The following is a 12138-nucleotide window of genomic DNA, read 5'->3' on the forward strand; positions in this document are numbered from 1 at the left end:
GACACACCTGATAGGTGATTTTGGCTCCTTGAATGGGGAGCTTTTCAAATGGCAAAGCTGGGTCCATGAGCAGCCCCCAGCTGTTAACCTGCTCTGCAAAAGCTAACTCTACTCCATCCAGGCCAAGCATTAACTCGGTCTCATCTGGATTCATCTTGTTCTGCCTTGGCCATCTGACCACAGCCTCAAAGCACCTATTTACACATCTGGAGGCTTGGATAATGAAATGCAGAAAAGGTGGTCGTCTGCATAAATGGATGATACCAAAGCCCAAAACTCTAGATCAGGGGTGTCAAACATGTGGCACGGGGGGCAGATCAGGCCCTCGGAGGGCTTCTATCAGGCCCGCAGTGGAACTGACTGTCTCCTGCTGCTTCTTCCAGTTCTGCTGCTGCTGCGTCATTATAGGTTTGCAGCTTACAGATACATGCCTGGACAGCATACTCAGGATTGCAACAGCACAGACATTTTGAGGCAATAATTCAGAGCAAGAGGTGTCAGTTATCAGACACTGCTAAATAAACAAAATATTGCAAGAGTGCTAATGTTTTAAGCATGTTTTTAAGTTTAAAAAAACCCTTTGTGTCCTTTATGAAGTTTATATCTCCACTACCTGGCATTACATTTTATGACACACATAGCCCAACCCAACAAGGTCTCATTTATGTCAGATCTGGCCCTCATAACAAATGAGTTCGACACCCCTGCTCCAGATGATCTAATTCAGCAGCTCACTGTGATACTCCACAGGACAAATCCCACCCAGTTAATTGTACTGCTCTGGTGAACGTTCTTTGTGCTCAATCACACAGAAAACAGAGAAACCACCAAAAGGCTACTTGAGAGAATCAAAGGGGAGGGCCCTTGCTGACATTATTTACAGAATCCATCCTCTCTCATGGGTGTATGAGGGGATCCTAACTAGGCACTACTGAGCTCCTTCCCTTAACAATGTACACTGCAATGCAAAATAAATAGAAGTCCACTGGAACCTAAAATTTATTCCAGCATAAGCTTTCATGAGTCAAAGCTCACTTCTCCAGATGCTTTGTAGATAATATAATTTTCCATATTTTTGTAAGGAAAATCATAGAAGGGAAAAGGGAGGAGTTGAGGGCAGAAAGACCACTAGTGTGAATTCAGTCATATCTTTCAGATATGATTAGCTATGTAAGGGACTGTAAAAAATTAGGTTGTAATGCATAACCAAAGTGGTCCGAGGTTCTAGCTTTTTCTCATGGGGTGCGGACAGAAAGAAGTGCAATGAGCCCCAGCTATTGCAGTGGATGGAAGAAGAAAAAACCACAAGCCCATGGAAGTCCTATAGATATGATATCCTTCACCTGGTTAAATACTAACTGTAATAACACTACTTGTTTAACCTTAAACTTTGTGCAAGTATTTCACTTAGAAAACAATCTCTGCTCCACAAAATGACACATACGATTAGACACTTTGGGGTCTAATCCCCAAAGTGAATATATGAAATTGCCTGTTTACTCTGACCAACAGCAGTGTCCCAAGGTTTCAGGAGAGGATCTTCTTCTCAATTGTTACTTAAAATTTATTTTAACTGGGTATGTCAAGGACAGAACCTGTGATGGTCTGTGTGGAAAGCATCTAATTTAGAGAGGTCAGCCATGCTGTTCCAAAGCAAAATCCTGAAACAAAAGCCATGCAATGCCTTTTATTAAGACTAACCTACAAATAGTACAAAATTGTATGTAAGCTTTCAAGGTCTCCAAGAATCTGCTGGATGCTTGGGGGGGGGGGTCTTATTAATAATAAAAATAAGAAGAAGAGGAGGAGATTGGATTTATATCCCGCCCTTCACTACCCAAAGGTGTCTCAGAGCGGCTTACAAACTCCTTTCCCTTCCCCTCCCCACAACAGACACCCTGGGAGGTAGGTGGGGCTGAGAGAGATCTTCATAGAAACTGCTCTTTTTCAAGAACACCTCTTATCAGAACTACGGCTTGCCCAAGGTCATCCAGCCAGGTGCAAGTGGAGGAGTGGTGAATCAAACCTGGTTCTCCCAGATTAGAGTCCATGCACTTAACCACTACACCAGACTGGTGTATTCACATGGCTTTGACCAGCCAAATGTTGGTGTGAATCCCAACATAAATCTTTCAGATGTGATTATCTGTGTAAGGAACTAGAACAGGTTCATCTGCAGCATGTAATACTATACAAGGTAGAGGATTACATATGAATAATTAATACAGTTCATACAATTGCCTCATTTACACCAATCCAATGTAGACAGATTGCACATAATTGTTTATTACCTGCTCTAAAGACTGACTCACGCAAGGCATTTTCTTCTACTTGAGCAGTCCCAACTTGTCCTGGCCATGCACTGCATGAATAACGTAGCGTATGTAAGAGTACATTCACACAGAAAGTTAACAATAACTCCTGCCACCATGTAGGCATTTTTTTCAGGTTCCCCATCTGAACGTTATGCTATCTGAGGACATCCACTGAACAGTTCAGGTGCAGGAGGTTGTGTGAACCAGAAAATCATGTTCCTTGTTTAACACAGCAATTTTCACCAGAGGCTGCTGTTACTTGCTTATAAACATCAGCGTCAACCAGCAATTATGGAATGAGGAATGTTTCCTCCATATAATGGAGTAGCAGATTGCTCCAGGATTACCCAGAAATGGCAGGAAATGGTATTACTGTGTAAGTTTTTCTTGATTCTTGTGGATCAGAAAAAAAGATAAGGGAAAACATTTTGGTCACTATGCCAATAAATAAAGTGCTGCAAAAGTGTTATGCAAAAGGCAGCTCCGCATAGTTAGAAAGACTCATGTGCTCAGCTAATTAATTTACATCTGGCTAAGGCAGATGACAATTACGCTAACTAGCATTAGATGGCATTATAACGATAACACCCAAGCAAGTTCAGCCTGTAAACACTGCCTCAAGATCCAGGTACAGGAAAGAGTTCTGACTGATCGAGATGCTTTGTTGTTTTGTGAATGGTGTTGTCCATAACACCATGTTTACTGAAGTGACAAACACTATTTGATGTTACGAACTATTCGCCTACAATGATTTGTTTTCATTTCCCCCAAAGCCTGTTCCAGTTGCTGAATCAGATGGAGCAGCGTAGCAGGATCAGTTTGTAATATTTTGGTAGTTTGGCTTCCATTCTGTTCAAGGTGCAGTTTTAAAGTCACAACCGGCTTAATCTGTTGCCTTAGACTTCTGCTGGCAAGCTGTTTGGAGGCGTAAGTAAAAGGAGTTGTATTAAAAACAAAGACTTAAGAGAAACACAATAAAACAGAAATATGAACAATTCAAGGCATACATGATTCAACAGTATTCATAGAAAAATATGCACCTGCTTCTCCATTTTATATTAATGCACAGTACTCATTGTTTATTCAAACATTTTGTATTATTGTTCCAAAATTTAAAGAGGCGTACAAAATAAAGTAAAAATATAAAACCACAGATAATAAAAAGACATCATCCACTAAACATCTGACATTGAATCTGTGATTCAAATTGATCAAGAAGCCAGATTTTAAGAGGCTGTGGATTTGCATTTTAGCTCCTGTTGATTGCTTTTTGGTAGTATATACATTTATAGATACGTTTTAACTTATTGTAATCTGCAGGGCTTTTTTTGTAGAAAAAGCCCAGCCAGAAAACATTAGCATAATAGGCCACACCCAACAGCAGAAACTCATTATAATATTAGGCCACACCCCAGACAGTGCAGTACATTAGCATATTAGGCCACACCCCATGCCTTCCCTTGGCTTGCCCGGGCGCCCCACAGCTGCGGGGAGCCCGGGCAATCCAGCCCTTGGGGGGAAGGGGAGGCAGTTTAAACTGCCTTCCCTTGGCTTGCCTCGGCAAGCCGGCCCTTGGACAGGCCAGGGGAGGCATTTAAATGCCTTCCCAATCCTTCCAGGGCCCCCCTGGCCCGCCCACCTCAGAGTTGCCGGGGGGTGTCGCTCTCAAGGCCTTCCCTCTGTAGCCATACACGCAGAGGTTTTGGCTGTAGTGGGCGTGGCCAACTCTGAAGCTAGCGGAACTCCGTTCCTGTGTTACATCCTTTGTGGGTGAAAGGCAGAGTAAAAGTGCCCTAGATATAAACCAAATCTCATCATCTGCTTCATTGTTGTAATTTCCATTATATAAATAGATATTTCCAGGTATCTTCTTTTGGTTGTGAGACTTAACTAACCAACCACTGGAAATGTTCATTTGTAGGCTCTTTCTGGTGTGGCAGAAACATAGTGAGATGGAAGAAAACAGTACAAAAACTCTCTATACCGTTGGTTGGCAACTGGAGGTTTACAATGAGAAGCGGGCAAGTCCTTCCCAGATCACCTTGGATTTCAGCTCAGTATAACTGAGCTTTGAGGATGAATTATCGAAAAGCTGGTTTCATTCTATCTGATATCTGAGTTCAGAACACCATGGCGCCCCTAATGATGCACCATTGGATTACAAGTATCCCTTTCCCCAAAACTCCCTGTCTCCTTTACAGCTCTGTCCTCCTGATGGGGAGAAGTGGGAGCAAGGAAGCAGTCAAGCAAAAGGAAAATTCTGAAGATGCACTGCAATTTTCTTCTCTCTTTTCTCTCCCTCAGTAGCTGGGATGGTCAACGTAAAAAGTAGCTGGTGATTTCTGGAAAATTTATGTTCCCAGAACACCAGACATCCCAGAATGCCTGACACTAAAGCATTAATTTCCAAGAAGCTACTTGGGGCAAAGAGGAGAAGAGCAAGAAGAAACAGAGGGGTACTACAAGAATTTTCCTTCCCACTGAGCGCCTTCTGCCACTGTCAGTCACTACCCATCAGCAGGTTATATATTTTTAGATGGTATATAACTCCAAAGGACGTTGAGAAAGCAGATAAAAAGTACAAATGAAAATGCTGGAAATGTCAAGATATAGATGGAACTTTCTTTCCTATGTGGTGGACTTGTAAAAAGCAAAACGATATTGGAAAGAAATATACTGAAAAATGCAGAACATAAATTTCCAATGGAAGCCAATTTGTTCTACCTAACAAATTAACAAACATTTTAAAAGTGACATTCAAATACATGGTGACAGTGGCTAGAACTATTTACACAGCAAAATGGAACCTAGATGTCTGTCCATGTTTAGAAGAATGGGAAAATAAGCTTGCTGAATGGCAAATGGCAAAATTAACAACCTATTTGAGAAAGTGGTCTATTATGAAATTTGAGGAGAGATGCAGCACACCATATATATGTGTATGGGTGAGGAATGGATGGATTAGACGTATCATGCTAGCAGAGAGAAACTTAAAGTGAGAAAATATCATGTGCAAATGTGTGGTAATGAAGAAACAGAATTAAAATCTGTTTCAAATGTAATATCTCAAATACAAATGGGTTCTTGATATGAGATATATAGCAGACTTTCTTTTGCATCTTGAGATATTCTCTAATAAATATGCACGTGGTGAAAATATGTAATACTGAATATAGAGTAATGATGAAACTAATGATGTAGTCAAGTTATGAAGTTTGAAACTTAAACTTAAATGCTGAATACAATCGTACCCAAACAGAAATAAGAACGATTGCATTTTATAGAATACCTTAAAAATTATAATGGAGGGGATGTAAGGGAAAATACTTTGTTTTATACATTTTGTACTACATGATTGTCTTTGACAAATGCAATTATATTGTATAATCCCTTTTTCTTTATTTCCCTTTTCTTTTCTTTCCCCACTGTCTTTCTAAATATAACAACAACAACAACAACAACAACAACAATAATAATAATAATAATAATGACATATACACTTGGGTGGGGCAGAAATGTAAAGGAGGGGAAGGGGGAATTTTTTTCTAGCTTAGATTTACGTATCAGGGCAGAGAGGAATTTAGCTGCTTATCTCACTTTGAAGACAGAAACACTGAACTCCTTAAGCTTGTACTCCAAGCCACAGGTGTACAAACTGTATCAGCCTCTCTACTTATGACTGATTGAGATGCTTCGTTGTTTTGTGAATGGTGCTGTCCATAACTACATCATGTTTACTGACACCCTAAGGAAGACTATGAGCTGACCAACTGATTACAAAAAGGGACTTGCTCATCTGTTGTGACCCGTAGCTCACTGTTTCGACAGCTACAACTGTCATAGCTTCATAACTGGCTCCATGCTACTATGAGGCCTATTACAGGAAGTAGGATGGAAAGAAGACTGGAAGGAAATCATAATGCCTTATTTAGAAAAAACTGTCATGCTGGCAAGGAACTGCTTGTGACACAAAAGCTGTGGCTCTTGGAGTGCATTTTCTCCCAGCACACAATTATATATGTGTATGGGTGATGTAAGGATACATACTTGGCTCTAGAATAGACTGCTGAACAGTTTTAGTCACCAGTCCTTTATTTTTCATGGTTGAATTAAAAACTAGACTGCAAGTTGGCCCTTTTGTTTGCTCTTATTACAACCAATCTTATTTCTTAATTTGGTTTCTGAATGTTTATTATGCCATGTTTTCGGCAGTAACTTATTAGGCGCTCTTATATGCTTTCTGAAAGTTAGTTTTGAATGAAGCATGTCAGCAGTGACAAATGACTGACTGACTCAAAGGAGATGTGGTAGTTCCAGTAGAACACGAGACAGCAGTTCCAATAGCACCAGATGGCTGTTGTACTGATAGAGCTCGTATGGAGACAGGGATGGAAAATTCACAAGGGGGTGGGTGGATTAAAAAGAACTCCTTACAAATGGAGCCAATTTCAAACACAGACAAGCCTGCACTAAGTGTGCTCTGAACTGGCAAGTCACATGACAACCAACTAAGCTGCTCACTTTTCTAAGTGCTCTTTTACAGATAATCATATGCAAAAATCTGCATGAGCAACAATACCGCTGCCTCAATCATTTTGAAGCTGCAACCTTTAACTTGGACTGCATTGTGACAAAGCTAACTAAAAGAAGCTTGTGAATATTTACTAAGGAGGTAGACTTACCTGTACATCTAGACGCCATTCAAGACTGTGATAACTGGGAAGCTTTGGTGCCAGCTCACTCAGAACACTTCTGATCTCCTTTCTGTTGTCAAGATACAGCTGAAGTAGTAAGGCATTCAGTTCTTCAGGGAATCCCAGTATAAGTACAGTGTCTTGGAAATCTATCTCAGAAATCTAGAAATTAATGACAAGCAATGTTAGTTGCATTAATGGTATTTTTCTTATAACCTCTGTGTCACTAGCTTTGGCTTACTGTAAATTATGCATGAATGACAGGAAACATTGAGTTACTGAACTGGATCCATCCAGGGTTTTTTTCACTCAACCCCACCCAATTCCCCTTCCTCCTACTGCCCCCATTTCCAAATGGCTTTTGTCCATCCAGATGCAATGATCTTCATCCCTGGCATCTCCAGGTAAAAGGATCACGTAGTAGGTGACGTGAAAGGCCTCTGCCTGAGACCCTGGAAAGCCAATTCCAATCTTAGTATTGACCTTGATGGACCAATGGTCTGGTTCAGTATAGGGCAGCTTCATGCATGCTTATTTGTATTCAAAATGGCTGCATCAGAGGGCAGATTCTATGACATTGCATTTCCATCATGGCTTTTTGGTGGTCAAGAGACCCTCCTTCCTTTTCCACCAGATGAAAAGTTGGTTGAATCCAGCCTACTGGCTGCAAGATACTAACACTAAATGGCAAAAGGAGTTCTAGAGACTGGACTAGACCTCTGCAAACAGGATGCATTATCAGTTTGCAGCAAGTATTATGCTGTTGCCAACGGCATAGTTTCAATTAATGAAATACCTTTCTTCATTCTGTTTGCACTCTGTATCATGCCGAATATGCTATGCTTATTAAAATGTCTATAATCCCAGTACACAGTTATTACAGATCTCTTCATATTGATTGTCTTGATGTACATTGTGTAATCCATTTTGAGTTTCGGTGAGAAAGGCAGATTATAAATACAGTAAATAAATATATAACCAAGGGCACTCTCTTGACTATTTTAGTCAGGTGTCTAGACCATCGCAATGCAGACAGAGAGAGTAATAGTAACCCTAGCAGTAAGCTTGCTAAATGAGCAGGAAAATATTATTCCAGCTTGCTCAGCTTACTTACCTCAATATAAAAGAGCAAGAGTCCAGTAGCACGTTAAAGACTAACAAAATATATGGCAGGGTATGAGCTTTTGAGTCACTGCTCACTTCAGATACGGCTAGAGTGGGAGTCCATCTGTCCTATTTATTGGAAAGTGGAGCGATTTCAGATGCCGAATGTCATTAGCAGGCAAATGACAATAGCAGGCATGACTGGATTTAGGTGTGATATGCAGAGGGGTAATAGGTGTGGAGAAATCAGCATTGGTAATGAGACAGGAAACTTAGGTCTCGATTCCATCCAAGTGGATGCCTCATTGTAGCCCACCTTTCTCACCAAGAGGGACTAAAAAAGCCTTACATCATTCTCCTTTCTGGCATTTTATCTCACAACAGCCTTCTGAAGTTGGTTTGGCTGCACAGGTGTGTGGCTGGTCCAAGATCACCCAAAAAACTTGACCTGCAGATATCATCCAGTAACACTTTCCACAGCAGTATTTTGCTTAAGAGTCTGTTAACAGCATAGAATAAAGGCCAGGAAAAAGTGAGCAACTACATGGTGGCTACAGCAAAACACAGAGATCTGTAGTCTAATTTCTTTTAGCTGAGCTTGAGATCATTTGGTAGAAGCAAAACCATGTGCATTTTGCTACACTGCACTGAGTGACTCTTACCATGAGTTTTGAGCTCTCTGTGAGAAGATATGTTAATCCCTCTACTCCATGCTGAATTGTCTCACTACTAACATTAAGTTTCCCTGGAAAAAAAGAATCGGAAAGGTTACGACGTTTGAATCAGCTACAGGAGGGACTGGTCCATTAGCATATACAGAACAAGAAATAGCTAATCAAAACTGTTTCAGTTGCAAACCCAAGTACACTTAAACTAGAAGCAAGCCCCAATGAACTAAACACATGATTGTACTGTTAGCATATCGTTAAGCACATGTAAATGATTATCTATAATGGAAAACAGAGGCAGAATGAAGCCTACAGACCCAGAGATGATTCAGACTTCCATCTGGCAATATTCTACTTGTGCACACAAAGAGCCAAACTATTTTTTTAGAGGAGGAAGAAGGTGGTGGTGGTGGAGGAATTGTTTACGCCTTGGCCTTTACACTGTTTTCCGGAGGAGAACTGCTTCCCATCCCCAGCATTCAGATTCCCCGTAGGAGACATTGAAGGTGGAAGTGGGAGAAAACGTTAGTGTTGCTCTGATCGGCTTTGCCTCCTCTATAGTGGTGATCCCCAACACGGCACCCACAAGGGACACTGATGCCCGCTAATGTGTCCCCTGGGGCCAACATACTTCTTTCCCAAAGCAAAGGAAAAAATCCTAGTTTTTTCTATCTCATTGGAACAGGAGGTGCTTCAGAAGAGCCGACAAAGCACCACCACTGTTTCTGTAGGGAGCATCCATTCAAAAAGAAGAAGAGATTGGATTTATACGCTGCCCTTCCCTCGGAGTCTCAGAGCAGCTTACAAACTCCTTTCCCTTCCCCTCCCCACAACAGACACACTGTGAGGTAGGTGGGGCTGAGAGAGCCCTTTCAACATCTGCCCTTTCAATGACAGCTCTTGTCAGAACTATGGCTTGCCCAACGTCATCCAGCAGCTGCAAGTGGAGGAGTGGGGAATCAAACCCGGTTCTCCCTGATTAGAGTCTGCCCACCTAACCACTACACCAAACTGACTCCTCATAGGAGATTCTTCTTTTGGAATCTCCTACATTTGTGACTGGCCCCAGTGGCTGCTGTTCTGTGGGACAGCCATGTCTTTCCCCCAGTAGCCATTCTGTGGCATCACCCACTACTTGTTCCCAAAGTTTAATATGGTCCACACGTTGGGGGGCACTACAGCTCCTTACACAAGGGGGAAAAGCCACAAATCCCCCAGATAACGCACAATTTGGTGTTGGAATCAATGGAAGGTTGGGGCAGTAATAAAAATTGTTTTGTTTCTTAGACATAGCTCAGCAAAGACTGTTTCATAACTTGGCAATTCTTTGGAATCAGAAAAACAACAGGCATCACCATAATAAATAAATGGGGAAGAAATGGCTAACGGTTTTAATTTGCATATCCTAATCATATTATATTGTTTTTTGGATGCCCCATCCTACTGACTGCATTGACTTACACTGTGTAATCTGCCTTGAGTCTCAGTGAGAAAGGGAAACTATAAATAACACAAATTTACAAAAATAAAAATAAATTAAAAAGCCAATCTTGTATTCCTTATTTTATACATGTACACACCGAGAGGGTTTCAGGATCAAGCTTTGTTCTGAATTTTGTTAAACATCTTTACTCCTTTAAGTATAGAAGTAGAAATAAAATATTTTCCGAAAAGTGTAAGAGATGTGGAAACAGGCAAGACATTTAAAAAGAAGAAGAAATAATGGTCAACTGTTCGAGCTGTCTGGTGTGGGTTTTTTGGCACATAAAAAGTTTTTTTTTGCTCCAAAGACATTTAAATAATTTATTTTGATGTTCTGTAACACAGAAAAAAATACAGTTTGAGTCCAGAGGCACCTTTAAGACCAAGAAAGTTTTAATTCTGGGTATAAGCTTTCATGTGCATACCAAGGTACTGGGTATAAGCTTTCATGTGCATACCAAGGTACTGACTTAACCAATATCATAATTGCTTTTAACTGCCACAAGTAATTTTGATAACATTCCTTTTATTCTTACTTGCTGCTCCTTCATAGATTTTTGGGTTTGTGCCTTTCCTTAAGAACCCCATTGCAATCCGCCCAAATTCGCTGACAACTGCAGGAAAAAAACAAACAAAAAACAAAAACAAAAAGAAGAAATCATTGGGAGAGCTCAGTGACTAAATTATGGTTTGGTCACAGGACTTGCTCAGAAGCCACACAAAGAGCACCAGAACACTCAACATGAAGTTTAGAATTCCAGAATAACTGTAAGGGAGTTTCAGCAGTGCACATATTCTGCTCCAGCAAAGGACTATCAGAAAGCCACAACACATTAATATGACCACTATCACTACTACACAGCTTAATTTTATGGATAGTTTTCACGTTGATTGATAATCCAGTTTCCATAGGCCAAACACTGGCTGCTATGAATCCTTTTTTAAGTAGTGGCATACATTAGGTTGCACAATAAGTAATAAATATACACAGGAGCTCCCTGCACAATTGCTTTCCACTAGCATAAATCTGCATATGGTTTACACACACTTGGATTACTGGCAACTGTTCACCACTATCGTTTCTTTTTCTGTAAGGCAGCCTTTTCGTTCCAAAAAATATTTGTCCATCATTCTCTTCACATACTGGTTATTCTAGCATCCTATCTACATGTCCAAGGCACCTTAAATATTTAATGTTTTTTAAGAGACTTATTTAGTTCTGTACTAATCAAGTTCGCAATCATAAATTGTAGACCCCTGCTACTTTATATTAATAGCACCTTGCAAACAGAAAGTTAAAGCAAGCAAAGAGGGGGCATAGAACCTTTCAGCCTATTGTGGTACTTTTCTGCTTGCACAGGTTGTTGGTTTTCCTCCACTTAGTGTGAAGAAACATCTCAAGCTGAAGCGGTCCACCTCAGTCTGAAGTGCATCTTACCTTGTTAGGGTTCCTCCTTCACCTCCTCCTCCTACACGTGCGAACCCAAACTAAGCTTGCCACCACCCCACACACAGAAATCCTCCTCCTCTTTCTAACAGCTGAATGTCATGAGGAAGTTTATACTGGGCCTTTCCCTATTTCAGAGGGAAAGTTATACCAGCACAGGAGCCCTGCGAACTAGGGACGGCCCAGCCGAAGTATTTCATAGATCTTCAGCAGGTTCGGGTCTATCACAGGATATAACTGTATCGCTGTATTTCTGCATAGCGGCTCCCTGGCGAGTAGGGCTCGGGGCACAGAAGGACAGTAGCAAATACCTGAGCTCTCCACCTGGGTAAGGAAGGCCAGGTGCTCCTTGTGCTCCTCCGAAAGTACCAGCAACATCTTTCAGGCTGAGCGCCCCTCGCCGTACAAACACTCGGCTTCCCGACTGC

General features: G+C 41.1%; 1 protein-coding gene across 1 annotated transcript; it reads right to left on the reverse strand.

Annotated features, from left to right (window-relative positions):
- Positions 1-2012: 2012 nt before the first annotated feature.
- Positions 2013-12138, reverse strand: COMMD2 (COMM domain containing 2). Its single transcript, XM_015424581.1, has 5 exons — positions 12022-12138; positions 10800-10877; positions 8776-8858; positions 6998-7171; positions 2013-3230 (listed from the first exon to the last, which is right to left on the reverse strand). The coding sequence occupies exons 1-5, from the start codon at positions 12086-12088 to the stop codon at positions 3033-3035; spliced, it is 600 nt and encodes a 199-aa protein (XP_015280067.1). The 5' UTR covers positions 12089-12138; the 3' UTR covers positions 2013-3032.

This window comes from Gekko japonicus, unplaced genomic scaffold, assembly GCF_001447785.1.
Source record: "Gekko japonicus isolate JY-2015 unplaced genomic scaffold, Gekko_japonicus_V1.1 scaffold618, whole genome shotgun sequence".
NCBI lineage: Eukaryota > Metazoa > Chordata > Lepidosauria > Squamata > Gekkonidae > Gekko > Gekko japonicus.